At 33.0% G+C, this 14,463-nt stretch overlaps 4 protein-coding genes across 4 annotated transcripts; 2 read left to right on the top strand and 2 right to left on the bottom strand.

Annotated features, from left to right (window-relative positions):
- Positions 1 to 2,912, bottom strand: OCT59_023394 (uncharacterized protein). Its single transcript, XM_025316289.2, has 12 exons — positions 2,884 to 2,912; positions 2,585 to 2,803; positions 2,230 to 2,415; positions 2,079 to 2,144; positions 1,977 to 2,006; positions 1,563 to 1,888; positions 1,354 to 1,486; positions 1,164 to 1,282; positions 945 to 1,073; positions 564 to 859; positions 330 to 475; positions 1 to 256 (listed from the first exon to the last, which is right to left on the bottom strand). Exons 2-12 carry the CDS (start codon positions 2,774 to 2,776, stop codon positions 122 to 124), a joined length of 1,758 nt encoding a protein of 585 aa, XP_025180921.1. The 5' UTR covers positions 2,777 to 2,803; positions 2,884 to 2,912; the 3' UTR covers positions 1 to 121.
- Positions 2,913 to 3,612: 700 nt separating this feature from the next.
- Positions 3,613 to 4,708, top strand: OCT59_023393 (uncharacterized protein; the record flags this gene model as incomplete). Its single annotated transcript, XM_066134655.1, has 7 exons — positions 3,613 to 3,721; positions 3,873 to 3,955; positions 4,017 to 4,109; positions 4,170 to 4,210; positions 4,308 to 4,360; positions 4,420 to 4,426; positions 4,510 to 4,708. The coding sequence occupies 7 exons, from the start codon at positions 3,613 to 3,615 to the stop codon at positions 4,706 to 4,708; spliced, it is 585 nt and encodes a 194-aa protein (XP_065990754.1).
- Positions 4,709 to 7,813: 3,105 nt separating this feature from the next.
- On the top strand, positions 7,814 to 8,047 carry OCT59_023392 (uncharacterized protein; the record flags this gene model as incomplete). Its single annotated transcript, XM_066134654.1, has 1 exon — positions 7,814 to 8,047. The coding sequence occupies one exon, from the start codon at positions 7,814 to 7,816 to the stop codon at positions 8,045 to 8,047; it is 234 nt and encodes a 77-aa protein (XP_065990753.1).
- A 1,444-nt stretch (positions 8,048 to 9,491) lies between these two features.
- Positions 9,492 to 10,229, bottom strand: OCT59_023391 (uncharacterized protein; the record flags this gene model as incomplete). Its single annotated transcript, XM_066134653.1, has 5 exons — positions 9,492 to 9,696; positions 9,782 to 9,788; positions 9,848 to 9,900; positions 9,991 to 10,021; positions 10,220 to 10,229. The coding sequence occupies 5 exons, from the start codon at positions 10,227 to 10,229 to the stop codon at positions 9,492 to 9,494; spliced, it is 306 nt and encodes a 101-aa protein (XP_065990752.1).
- Between the last annotated feature and the right edge of the window lie 4,234 nt (positions 10,230 to 14,463).

Genomic DNA, 14,463 nt, shown 5'->3' with positions numbered 1-14,463 from the left:
TGATGCAAATATCGGTGAATGAATTAATACTTTATTTTCCGATGCATGTGAAGTTAAGATTTACAGATGCAGTAGTATTACATATTGCGAAATGAGAACATTATTCTAGCATTAAATTATACTACACTTTTTGAGATTTTTTCGGGGTTGGTGTCGTCTCCGGAAGATTGTCGATAGTAAACAAATCTTCTGGCTTTGCTTGTAACGCTACTCTTTTTATTTTCTTAACAACACCAAGAACATTTGTTATATCATTCTGCGATCATTAGAAAAATTTAAAATTCGTAAGAAAAATTTTCAACTAGCGAATTGATGATACAAATACGTACCTTTAAACTTAATACATCTTTTAAAGCCACGAGGCTTTCTGGAAAGCTTCCCCATGTCGTTCCAATTCGATATTGGCAAATCTTAAACACGAAATAGTATCCAATATTGGCATCATAGTACATTGCATACATCTTCCCATTAAGGCCTTTGTTAAAATATAAAGAATGGTGTCAACTAATTTTATATTAGAGTGTAAGACATGTGAAAATATATTCTCCGTTGCCTCACAGTACCTCCATGAGTTATTCCGTGTAAAACAATGTTCTTTACTCCTTTAATAGATTCCTTTGTGAATTTTAAATTCTTCAGGAGGCGATCTAGTTGATCCTTCATTTCACGAAAAAGCTTATGTTTGTAGTTAATTGGTTTCGAGTTATGAGGATCTTCATCGGTGTATGTTTCCGAGCCGAAATATTCCATATTATCAATACGGAATAAAATATCGATCTTGTGTCCAGATCTTTTTTTTTCCGTATCTTCTCTTGCCATGTTCTTACGCTCGATTGATGCCAAAGACATCTCTTCGCCACTGAAGTGATGGAGAAAATAATTTGAGACTTAAAGGTAAGAAACAAACTATCGCATTAAATTTTATTAGGAAATTTCATACTAACCGATGCACTTGAATCTCCTCGCAATTCAAAAAGCAATCGTCAATCAACGGAGTCAATAAGTGACAATTGATCCAGCCCTCGGAGTTTTTATCTAAGAGCGGATTTCTTGGAGCTTCAAAAAACAATGATCTAGATAATAAGACGAATTGTTATAAGATGGGTTTAACATAAACAATGCAAAAATTCCGTTTATATAGACGAGAACCAAATGAGACTCACAGTTTGTCAGCGAAACGATGGACCCAATGTATTTCGTAGTGCTTACTAAATGAATATGTTTCATCTGATGGAACAAACGGAAGCTGGAGTTTTCTGCGGAATTCATTGCGAGTATCAGACTGAAATCAGAGACAAAGAAAAGGTGTTATCAAAATTAATAATGATTATAAAGATAATCCTTAAAACATACATTATTGATTAATTCGTCAATATAATTTGTAGCATTATTAATGACAGGATCCCATTTATAATCACGTTTAATTTTCAACCTATCCACTAAAATCTTATTTGTTGTGTCGATTATGTTTGAGCAGATCGGCTCACTATAATAAAAAAAATGGTGAAATTAGTCAGTTACTAATGTAGGAATATAAATTAGCTTTAATAGTTTTTACTTACTAAGTGGATTTCGCTCGTAGTTTTTCTTGTTTTAATCGTTTAATTAAATCTTGGTTATCAGATATAGAACAAATTTGATGAGGTGGAGTATGTGGCTTATCATACTCGGGACTATTACCAGGAAGCGCAGGGTCTAGTGCGGAAATGACTAGTGGTATAGACGAAATTGATGATGATGATGATGCGTTCGGTGCTCCTTGTGATGATGATTGTGATGATGATTGTGATGATGATGGTATTGGTACTTCTGGTGTTGATGATGATCTTGGTTCTCCTTGTGATGATGATGATGATGATGAGGATGGCGTGTCTTTCGTGGTTTTGGCCTGTTTACGCAAAAAAAAAATAGAAAATTTTTGAGAAGAATTCACGGTAACAAATCCTATCCATCATAGGGATGCATTTTATACTGACTTTCTTCGCTGAATAAACTGACTCTTTATTCTGTAAATATAAGAAATCATTGAAAATTATTGTATAAAATTCAAGGTAACATAAGGTCTTCAATATCCTAACCTTTTTCGGAAGGGATAACTGCTTCTTCCGCTTCAGTTGACGTACGGGCATGAAATCATAATCGGACTAAATACAAAAAGAAAGAGTTGGTTTCTATTAGACAATCATTTCCAGCTGTTTCTCAATTTCTAGAGAAAATATGAGTATATACCTCATCTTGATCTCTTTCCCGGTTTCTTTCCTTTGGAAATTTAATATTATTGATTGCCCCCGAGTTGCCACCCAGAGAATTTCCAGTGATTGTTGAGTTATGAAAATGGAATGAAGATCCCGCTCTGACCGACGTACGCTTCTCCCAATTTCTTGCTTCTTTGTAATCAGGCCCAGGCCGATCATCCTTACATAAAAAATTTGAGAATTAGTAATTATTTAAAGTGGCATGTTCCTGACTCCCACCCAATTCCCATCCCATCTGGTCGGCGAAGAGCCTTGAATGACAAGAACCGAAGAGGTCCCCTGTCACGCCACTATTTTTCACATATAAAAAAGAATTTTTAGTTTCCTACCTTATTATATCTATAAAGGAGATACCTTGCTTTGTCTTGATTGGCACCTTCCTCATAATCAACAATAGCTCTCAATGATTTGAGGTAATGATCGATCTTGCCTTCAAATGTTTCTATATCGCACTCGTTAAGAAAATCTATAATATTCCATTTCGTATACTTACGTTCAAAGTATTTGTCTATCATAGGCATGATTGATCGTGGACGCGTGGACGAAAACTATTAATTTTAGATGAATTATTACCTATTAAACAGATGCCGCGCACAACTTTGATATGACTTATATAACGATAACTGACCGTTTGTACGCGTAATACTTCTACAACTTTCTACAACTTTCTACAACGTGCGTTTGATATGACTACTGACCGCTGTACGCGTAATACTTCTACAACTTTCTACAACTTTCTACAACGTGCGTTTGATATGACTACTGACCGCTGTACGCGTAATACTTCTACAACTTTCTACAACTTTCTACAAGGTGCTTTTGATATGACTACTGACCGCTGTACGCGTAATACTTCTACAACTTTCTACAACTTTCTCTACAACGTGACTACTGACCGCTGTACGCGTAATACTTTATAACTACAACTTTTGTTATCACGTGATTTTGTGTTACCAGCGATATTTATTTGCTTAATCAGCCTGCGGCGGTGCGGCCCTAGTTTTGGTGAATTCTACTGTAACTCGTGATTTAAAAACAAATATAAAAAATTTGCGTTTATGACACATTTCTGCTTACTGCTTTATTTTTATCGAACCAAAATTTGAAAATTTGTCCATGGAAGAAAATACTTTTATTAAATTTGTACAAAAACAAGGCTGAATGAATATCTAGATTTCTGCGAAGAACTAAACATCAAAACAAAAAAAAAAAAGTACCGCCAAGTCCATAGCTGGTTCTTCCGATTCCTGAAATAATCTCTATTGTAGATGAGGTTACTTTTGATACTAATATTATAGGAGGAAATACCCCTATACGCGATTATGTCGCCGACTTATCAAGCTTAGAAAGCGCGGAAATGACTAGTGATATTACAAACGAAATTAATAGTCCCGAGTATGATAAGCCACATACTCCACCTCATCAAATTCGCTCTACATCTGAAAACCAAGATTTAATTAAACTTAGTAAGTAAAAACATGTCTATTAAAGTTAATTTATATTCCTACATTATTAACTGACTAATTTCACCATTTTTTATTATAGTGAGCCGATCTAAATAAGAAATAAGTGTTAATGTCAAAGATATTTTGTATCATGAAAATTCATGTATTAAAGGAAATTGGCCTGAGGCAATAAATAGACTAGTCGTATCAACTGATGAAGCTGTAAAGAAAATCAATATAAAATCTCTGTGGAATGTAATTTTTCTACAACAACAAATAATTCTCTTGCTCAAACATAATCAACACAACAAATAAGATTTTAGTGGATAGGTTGAAAATTAAACGTGATTATAAATGGGATCCTGTCATTAATAATGCTACAAATTATATTGACGAATTAATCAATAATGTATATTTTAAGGATTATCTTTATAATCATTATTAAGATGGAACATATTCATTTAGTAAGCACTACGAAATACATTGGGTCCATCGTTTCGCTGACAAACTGTGAGTCTCATTTGGTTCTCGTCTATTATAAACGGAATTTTTGCATTGTTTATCGTTATGTTAAACCCATCTTATAACAATTCGTCTTATTATCTAGATCATTGTTTTTTGAAGCTCCAAGAAATCCGCTCTTAGATAAAAACTCCGAGGGTTTGATCAATTGTCACTTATTGACTCCGTTGATTGATGATTGCTTTTTGAGATTCAAGTGCATCGGTTAGTGTGAAATTTCCTAATAAAATTTAATGCGATAGTTTGTTTCTTAGCTTTAAGTCAAATTTTTTTCTCCATCACTTCAGTGGCGAAGAGATGTCTTTGGCATCAATCGAGCGTAAGAACATGACAAGAGAAGATACGGAAAAAAAAAGATCTGGACACAAGATCGATATTTTATTCCGTATTGATAATATGGAATATTTCGGCTCGGAAACATACACCGATGAAGATCCTGATAACTCGAAACCAATTAACTACAAACATAACGATCATGTTAATTAAGGTACTTCGAACGAGATTTCCCGCCGTAGACGACAACGTACCGTCCACGATTCTCCAGGTACTCCTTTAATACCTTATGGTCGCGTTGATGGTTTTTACAACGATACGGCCCACATTAGGTGGACATCAAGTAATTTTTTACATTCGGGTTCGTGGGAATCCCATCGAGACGATATTTGGCTCGATAACATAGATTTATTCAAATTTTTAATTATAATATTATAGACAATAATTATTCAAATAGATAGTTTTTTTTTATGATAGTATTCTGTTCGTTAAATTATTCCCTTCCCTTGGCGGGTGAGTCCCGGAAGTGGTCTTGGATCCCTTTCGTCTCTCGCTCTTCTTCAAAGGTCAGGTATCATCGTCTTCTTCGGATCGCGATTTGGTTGTTAGTGTTAGAATTATCTTATTCCTTAATTGTATTAGATAAAAATTATTCCCGGTTTAATGTATTTTTGTCCTTATAATTTGTACAACCCTGCGTCATAAAAATAAAAATAAAAAATATTATGTACGTGAAATAAAATTCTTGGATTTTTTTTTACAAAAAATTTTACCGTGTTTTAGACATTTTTATTTCTAGCAATGAGTGTAAAAAAGAGTTAAGATTTTTTTATCTTTAATTAGTTTAATATAATTAATTTTAATAATAAATACAGAATAATTATCAAAAAAAAATTATAAACCCGTTTTTATTTTGTTCGAATGGAATTTTTGTTTTTTATTGATTTTTTTTGAATCTAATTACTATATACCTATATATATGCAAAAGGATAATTTCTTTATAATTATTATGTAAATTAATTAATTACATTATCATTTATAAATTATGTGATATTTTTGAGACTTTTCTTTTTTTCCTTGCTGGCATCACGTTAGGATCATTTTCCTTGGAATATTCTTTACGCCTTTGAATTGAGGTTACTTATATAGGAATTTTTGAACGATTCTTTACATTAAATTCGAGTCAAAATTTGATAATTTTGATGCAAGTATGATACCAATTGCCCGTTAGATTTATTCTTTGATTTTTCATATCCCTCTAAAAATTTTCTATTCCTGATAATAATTGATCGTTATCAACCCAAGAATTCTTTGATTAATCTAATACGTGATTCTCGATTTTGGTGATTAAGTTCTAACTCTGAAGATGTTCTATAATTTTATTAAAAAAAAAAAATCGAGACTTTACTACTATACCTTGCAGTCTCTAATGAATCATATTTAATGATTTTCAAATGTTTATCAATTAAATTTGTATCTAATGAATTAGAATAATTTTAGAATTTTCCATTGAATTTGTATTGTTTCCAATGAATTAGATGTGTGCAATACATTTTTGACTCATTACTTGCACCTAAACTAATTTCTCTATATTTCTTGAAAAGATTGTATACAAAATTATAATCTGGATTTGTTACCCGATCAGCCAATAAAGAAATAAGTTCTTTTTCATCTGCAACCGCTAAATGTAAACTATCTTCATAAGTATAAATTGCAGTTGCTAGAGAGCGCACTAGCTGATAGTGCCGAAAGATTGCAGAAAAAATTATAGGTTAATGCTACTTAACGTTTTTTGATGCAAATATCGGTGAATGAAATTAATACTTTATTTTCCGATGCACGTGAAGTTAAGATTTACAGATGCAATAGTATTACATATTATAATGATTTTCTTCCCTATTGTCTTAATATTTCCATACAAACAGTATTTAACATATATAATAAGATGGGTTCATATGTAATATCTGTGCTTTCATCCACCATAATTCCAAACGCAGCTGCTTCAGCCAATTATTTTTTCTATTGAATTTGAAATAGCAGATAAAATTTCACGTCCAGACATTATTTTCATAAGTAATTGTATTAGAAGCTGATAATAGCTGTGGGCAATCAAGAATTCTATATAGTCTTACAACTTCAGGTAATTCGTTTAGTGAAATATCATTTTCTGCTAGCCAAAATATTATCTTCATTAAAACACTAACGTGATTTTGAGCCCTATCTATAGCATTGTTGGTAACCTTAATAAGTTCTACCTTTGCAATCTCTCGATTTGGTGATTAGTTGTGAAATGTTCTAAATGTTCTGATAGTGCGGAAGATTTAAAATTCTTTGAATTAATTTTAATTTAAATTAATTATTTATAAAATAAAAAAAAAATACCATACCTTCTTTTCCAAACTTATTTTGTTTTTTATGACTTTGGCATAGTGAGCAAAACATTAGATTTCTTGATCCATCATATATCAACCACTTATAAATATTTAACCTTTCATTTTGAAAAACTCCTGTTTTCCTCTTTGATAAAAGTTGCACTTTCTTTTTTTTTTAAATTTAATTTTTTTGTGTTGCGCGTCTATAGTTATTTGGTACTTCAATATTAGCTTCTTCTAAATCCGAATCTACTTCACTAGAATAATTATTGTCAAATTCTACGTTTTCATTAGGCATTTTTGTCTTAAAATATTGCTCGATAACGATGATTAGCCCTTGTAATAAAATTTTTTAACAAAAAATTTGTGTTCCGATTAGCCATACTGATCATATGAAATTATCACGTGATACGCTATATCTTTAATAGTTTTCGTCCACGCGTCCACGTTTATTCATGCCTGTGATAGACAAATACTTTGAACGTAAGTATACGAAATGGAATTTATATATTTTCTAAACAAGTGCGATATAGAAACATTTGAAGGCAAGATCGATCAAATCATTGAGAGCTATTGTTGATTATGAGAGAGGTGCAAATCAAGACAAACAAGGTATCGCCTTGATAGATATAATAAGGTAAGAAGCTAAAAATTCTTTTTTATATGTGAAAAATAGTGGCGTGACAGGGGACCTCTTCGGTTCTTGTCATTCAAGGCTCTTCGCTTAGTCACAAAACTAGTGTTAGGGCACATATGACCTCTTCGGTTGTCTGATGTTCAAAGCTCTTCGCTGACCTGGCACTGGTCCCACTGGGCACAGCTGACCTCTTCGGTTGTCTGATGTTCAAGGCTCTTCGCCGACCAGATGGGATGGGAAATTGGGTGGGAGTCAGGAACATGCCACTTTAAATAATTACTAATATAATTCTCTAATTTTTATGTAAGGATGATCAGCCTGGGCCTGATTACAAAGAAGCAAGAAATTGGGAGAAGCGTACGTCAGTCAGAGCGAGATCTTCATTTCATTTTCACGAAAGACACGCCATCCTCATCATCATCATCACAAGGAGAACCAAGACAATCATCAACACCAGAAGTACCAATACCATCACCATCACAAGGAGCACCGAACGCATCATCATCACCAGGAATACCAAAACCATTTCCACAAATCAATTAATGATATTAAATCCCTCAGAAACAAAAATATCCTTTACATGGACCAACTTACGTCACCCGATGGTCATTTTTTACTCCCATGGAAAGACGTACAACAACAACAACTACAAAGGACCCATACCGAAATGGTGCAACAATTTAATTGGCATTTATGTTCTTAGCGATAATCTTCGCTTGACACACCCATTGAAGGACGTCATAAGTGTAATTAATCGGACTCACAAATCACCTCGAATTACACCAGCAATCACATCACCCAAATGCGAATTGGACCGTACATTGGAACAACCAACACAAAAACGTAGTTTTTGGAAAAACTTTCTCTCATATTTGTACAATAAATTCATCTGATTAAATATAATATACTGCCACGATCCGAGAAATGATCGTGCTGATGAACTAGCTAACGCGGGATCTCACAGCAAAGACCCCATAATAGTCGACCATAAATTTTTCAATCAAACTAGTTTGGGACTTATCAAATGGACCGACATCTATGTTATTGATCGAAACGTTAGAAAATGGTCGGACAATGTCATCAATCCTCAGATCTTTAATTCTATGATTAACAACTCCTCCCTATCACTTAAAGTACAAATCATCCATGGTGATATAGATTGGAACTTAACTCGTGAATGGATAAATTTCAATCCCTTGGACTCCCCTACAAGTGCTAAAGGATCCAAGATCAAAAAATGTAACTTTATTTATCCTACTGCGGATATCCAACAAAGAAATTATCCGCGTTTATATCCTTCAGGAAATATTCCGTGTTTACAGTGTTATAATAATGTAGACAACAACGAACACATAGCCCACAAATACCCCCAGATAATGTGTCAATCAGACAAAATAATAGGTAATATTCACGATCCTAAGTCCTGACAAGAGTAGACATTGCATCTTTCTCTGATATTTTACAATAGTCAAATTTTTATTTTAAATATTGTTTATTCCTTTCTTAAGATTAATAGAGTTTGTACTTGAATAATTTATTTCATATATATGTTGTGAGATGTAAATTGATACCTGGCGACGCGTTACCTGTATCGACACAACCAAGTATTACATAATATAATCACTTTTTTTATTTGTTATTTGTGAAATTATCTTTTATTCTATAAGTAAATAAATAAACTACACATATTATGAAAATTTTATACTTATTTGATTTATGTGAAATCATAACTTGTAATTTATAAAGAATTTTGAATGAAGTGTTTTCTATCAAATCAATCTGATATAATACAATAATTAATAAAGAATATTGTATACAAAGAATGGTGTCAGCTAATTTTATATTAGAGTGTAAGACATTTGAAAATATATTCTCCGTTGCCTCACAGTACCTCCATGAGTTATTCCGTGTAAAACAATGTTCTTTACTCCTTTAATAGATTCCTTTGTAACTTTTAAATTCTTCAGGAGGTGATCTAGTTGATCCTTCATTTCACGAAAAAGCTTATGTTTGTAGTTAATTGGTTTCGAGTTATGAAGATCTTCATCGGTGTATGTTTCCGAGCCGAAATATTCCATATTATCAATACGGAATAAATATCGATCTTGTGTCCAGATCTTTTTTTTCCGTATTTCGTATCTTCTCTTGTCATGTTCTTACGCTCGATTGATGCCAAAGACATCTCTTCGCCACTGAAGTGATGGAGAAAATAATTTGAGACTTAAAGCTAAGAAACGAACTATCGCATTAAATTTTATTAGGAAATTTCATACTAACCGATGCACTTGAATCTCCTCGCAATTCAAAAAGCAATCGGAGTCAATAGGTGACAATTGATCCAACCCTCGGAGTTTTTATCTAAGAGCGGATTTCTTGGAGCTTCAAAAAACAATGATCTAGATAATAAGACGAATTGTTATAAGATGGGTTTAACATAAACAATGCAAAAATTCCGTTTATATAGACGAGAACCAAATGAGACTCACAGTTTGTCAGCGAAACGATGTATTCGTAGTGCTTACTAAATGAATATGTTCATCTGATGGAACAAACGAAGCTGGAGTTTTCTGCGGAATTCATTGCGAGTGTCAGACTGAAGCTGAAATCAGAGATAAAGAAAAGGTGTTATCAAAATTAATAATGATTACAAAGAAAATCCTTGAAACATACATTATTGATTAATTCGTCAATATAATTTGTGGCATTATTAATGACAGGATCCCATTTATAATCACGTTTAATTTTTGTTGTGTCGATTATGTTTGAGCAAGAGAATTATTTGTTGTAGAAAAATTACATTCCAATAGAAATTTTATATTGATTTCTTTACAGCTTCATCAGTTGATACGACTAGTCTATTTATTGCCTCAGGCCAATTTCCTTTAATACATGAATTTTCATGATACAAAATATCTTTGACGTTAACACTTATTTCTTATTTAGATCGGCTCACTATAATAAAAAAATGGTGAAATTAGTCAGCTAATAATGTAGGAATATAAATTAACTTTAATAGACATGTTTTTACTTACTAAGTGGATTTCGCTTGCAGTTGTTTTAATCGTTTAATTAAATCTTAGTTTTCAGATGTAGAGCGAATTTGATGAGGTGGAGTATGTGGCTTATCATACTCGGGACTATTAATTTCGTTTATACCACTAGTCATTTCCGCACTAGACCTGCGCTTTCTAAGCTTGATAAGTCGGCGACATAATCGCGTATAGGGGTATTTCCTCCTATAATATTAGTCAAAAGTAAGATCCAACGAAAAACCATATTTGTTAATTAAGTCTAGAGATCGTGTTAAATAGCAAAATAGGTGACAGAACTAGGGCTAAATATCGCTGGTAACACAAAATCACGTGATAAAGAAGTTGTAGTAGCTAGGGGTTAGATAAATATACGGGGGGACAACTCATAGGTTACACAGGCTGATTAGTGATCGCTAGAACTGTCACCATATGTAAATTACTATGTGTTACTAGTAAAATGTAACGATACCCCATGTTTAAAGTGAAAGATCTGCCGATAATCAACCCATCACAAAATAAAAACTATTTTTCGGAAATGACGAAATGCTCAAGTTTATCGTTACGTATTTTTTTTCGTTAGTTTATTTTCTGTATTTTTCAAAAAATAGGATCGGCTATTTGAAATACCTCAAAACTATATGAAAAATTATTACACACTTGAAAATAATACATAATAAAAGAAGAAAGCACTATTTTTAAATGTTTTAAGCAAAAATATTTTATAACTTTTTATTGGAATCTCTAAAAAAAAAAAGTATAATTCTAGCTTTCTAATATAAAAGTAACAAATACATATAAAATTAAGAACGAAGCAACCAGTGGTTCAATTTTGATAAAAAAACTACACTTACATAGAGCTAACATATACAACCTTAACTTTTAAGATCGGCTGCTTCTCTATCTATACGCGTCGAAAAAATCAAAAAAAAGTAAAATTTTTGCGCGATTTAATATGAAAATTCGTTTGTGTAACCAATTTATAGTGGCGACAGTTCGGGTTTTTATTGATCAGCCTGTGTAACCTATGAGTTGTCCCCCGTATATTTATCTAACCCCTAGGTAGTAGAAAGTTGTAGAAGTATTACGCGTACACCCAGTAGTCACCTTGTAGAAAGTTGTAGAAAGTTGTAGAAGTATTACGCGTACAACCTTTTTTGATTCGAATTTAGCTTGACAGATAAGGATTTTTCATCAAAGTTAGTTTGTATTGGGGATAAAATACTGTTTGACCGAGACATTTTATCTAGTTCCTCATCTTCAAGATTCCATACTGTTAAATACTTCTTCATAAATTCGTACGTTGTTATTATCTTTGCGGTTACTTCAAATCTTCTTATTCTTTCAATCTCTGCTATTTCATTATATCCCATTCTTTTCAGATCCATTCTGATAATTTCTTCAAATATTTTTGTTGTTTCTGTTTCTTCAACATTAACGGTCAGTTATCGTTATATAAGTCATAGCGGCATCTGTTTAATAAGTAATACGAAATGGAATATTATAGATTTTCTTAACGGGTGCGATATAGAAGCATTTAAAGGCAAGATCGATCATTACCTCAAATCATTGAGAGCTATTGTTGATTATGAGGAAGGTGCCAATCAAGACAAAGCAAGGTATCTCCTTGATAGATATAATAAGGTAGGAAGCTAAAAATTCTTTTTTATATGTGAAAAATAGTGGCGTGACAGGGGACCTCTTCGGTTCTTGTCATTCAAGCTCTTCGCTTAGCCACAAAACTAGTGTTAGGGCACATATGACCTCTTCGGTTGTCTGATGTTCAAAGCTCTTCGCTGACCTGGCACTGGCCCCACTGGGCACAGCTGACCTCTTCGGTTGTCTGATGTTCAAGGCTCTTCGCCGACCAGATGGGATGGGGAGTCAGGAACATGCCACTTTAAATAATTACTAATATAATTCTCAAATTTTTTATGTAAGGATGATCGGCCTGGGCCTGATTACAAAGATGCAAGAAATTGGGAGAAGCGTACGTCGGTCAGAGCGGGATCTTCATTTCATTTTCACAACTCAACAATCACTGGAAATTCTCTGGGAGGCAACTCGGGGGTAATCAATAATGTTAAATTTCCAAAGGAAAGAAACCGGGCAGCCTTATCAATGACTTATACAACCGGACAACCGATTTTATTCGTTGGAACCGGTCAAACGTATACAGACTTAAAGAACATGAGAGTTGGACATACCGAAATGGTACAACAATTTAATTGACGATTATGTTCTTAGCGATAATCTTCGCTTGACACACCCATTGAAGGACGTCATAAGTGTAATTAATCGGACTCACAAATCACCTTGAATTACACCAGCAATTACATCACCCAAATGCGAATAGACCGTACATTGGAACAACCAACACAAAAACGTAGTTTTTGGAAAAACTTTATCTCATACTTATACAACAAATTCATCTGATTAAATATAACGATCCAAGAAATGATCGTGCTGATGAACTAGCTAACGCGGGATCTCTAATCAAAGACCCCATAATAGTCAACCATAAATTTTTCAATCAATGGTCGGACAATTTCAGATCTTTAATTCTATGATTAACAGCTCCTCCCTATCACTTAAAGTACAAATCATCCATGGTGATATAGATTGGACCTTCACTCGTGAATGGATAAATTTCAATCCCTTGGACTCCCCTACAAGTGCTAAAGGATCCAAGATCAAAAAATGTAACTTTATTTATCCTACTGCGGATATCCAACAAAGAAATTATCCGCGTTTATATCCTTCAGGAAATATTCCGTTATAATAATGTAGACAACAACGAACACGTGGGTTTATGTATAGCCCACATAGACATCATTATCGATATCCTTAGAAAACATGAAGCTCTCTTGTTTAATATCATTACAGAGGCGTCAGAAAGTTACACCTGTGATCTCAAAGACAGCATTGAACGATCACATTTATTCGACATAGGTTTCGGAAATATTTTGCCAAAAGACCAACCCTTCTACCTCATGATCCATCATTTGGTCCCTGCCAGTCTTACGGTTATTTTTATTAACTTCATTCCTAAGAAAAAGCTACGCTTTCAAGCCTTTTTGAATTTCGTGGATCATGGATGATGTCAACTCCACCATTTGGAACAAACGCAGCGAGCTCTTTAAAGAATGGGAAAAATCTCTAAATATTACTAAGCTTAAAAAGAAATCCTATAAACGCAAACGGAAGCTTTTTCGTGAAATGAAGGATTAACTAGATCGCCTCCTGAAGAATTTGAAATTTACAAAGGAATCTATTAAAGGAGTAAAGAACATTGTTTTACACGGAATAACTCATGGAGATACGGAGAATATATTTTCAAATGTCTTACACTCTAATATAAAATTAGCTGACACCATTCTTTATATTTTAACAAAGGCTTTAATGGGAAGATGTATGCCATGTACTACGATGCCAATATTGGATACTATTTCGTGTTCAAGACTTGCCAATATCGAATTGGAACGACATGGGGAGTGAGTGATTGACTAATATGATTTTATGATTTTACCGCATGAAAAATTTACACGGAGCAAATTAAGAAGTTTAAGGGATAAAAAAGGTTACGCAATTTTCCGGTCTAAGTCAATAATGTTTTTTAAGCAACAACATCATTATTACTAGGAAAACGGAAACTGTTGAAGTCCGTCGCGTTATTCAATTTTATTATGATAATATATATATATGTGTAATTAAGTTTATTTACAATAATAAATAACTGTAAAAATTAGTAATTTTATATAAAAAAAAAATCAAAATCTATCAGATAGTAAAATTCCAGCATCGGATGTAATATATTTTTTTTTCGCGCTTTGCGAAGTTAGCAGTATGATATTAAGCACAATTCGCAAAATCAAATTCTTAATTATTGGTAGAAGTATTTATTAAAATCGGAGGTTATAAATGTGAAAT

Source organism: Rhizophagus irregularis, chromosome 4 (genome assembly GCF_026210795.1).
Source record: "Rhizophagus irregularis chromosome 4, complete sequence".
Lineage (NCBI taxonomy): Eukaryota > Fungi > Glomeromycota > Glomeromycetes > Glomerales > Glomeraceae > Rhizophagus > Rhizophagus irregularis.
The sequence above is the reverse complement of the archived record's forward strand: the minus strand, read 5'-3'. Positions and strand labels throughout refer to the sequence as shown.

Bases quoted from the DNA above. Each gene is read 5' to 3' on its own strand.
- OCT59_023394 (XM_025316289.2), bottom strand. From the start codon at position 2,776: ATGCCTATGATAGACAAATACTTTGAACGTAAGTATACGAAATGGAAT. The intron at 1,283-1,353 runs GTATGTTTTAAG...CTCTGATTTCAG, and splicing joins TTGACGAATTAATCAATAAT to TCTGATACTCGCAATGAATT. The intron at 257-329 runs GTACGTATTTGT...TAATGATCGCAG, and splicing joins AAGATGTATTAAGTTTAAAG to AATGATATAACAAATGTTCT.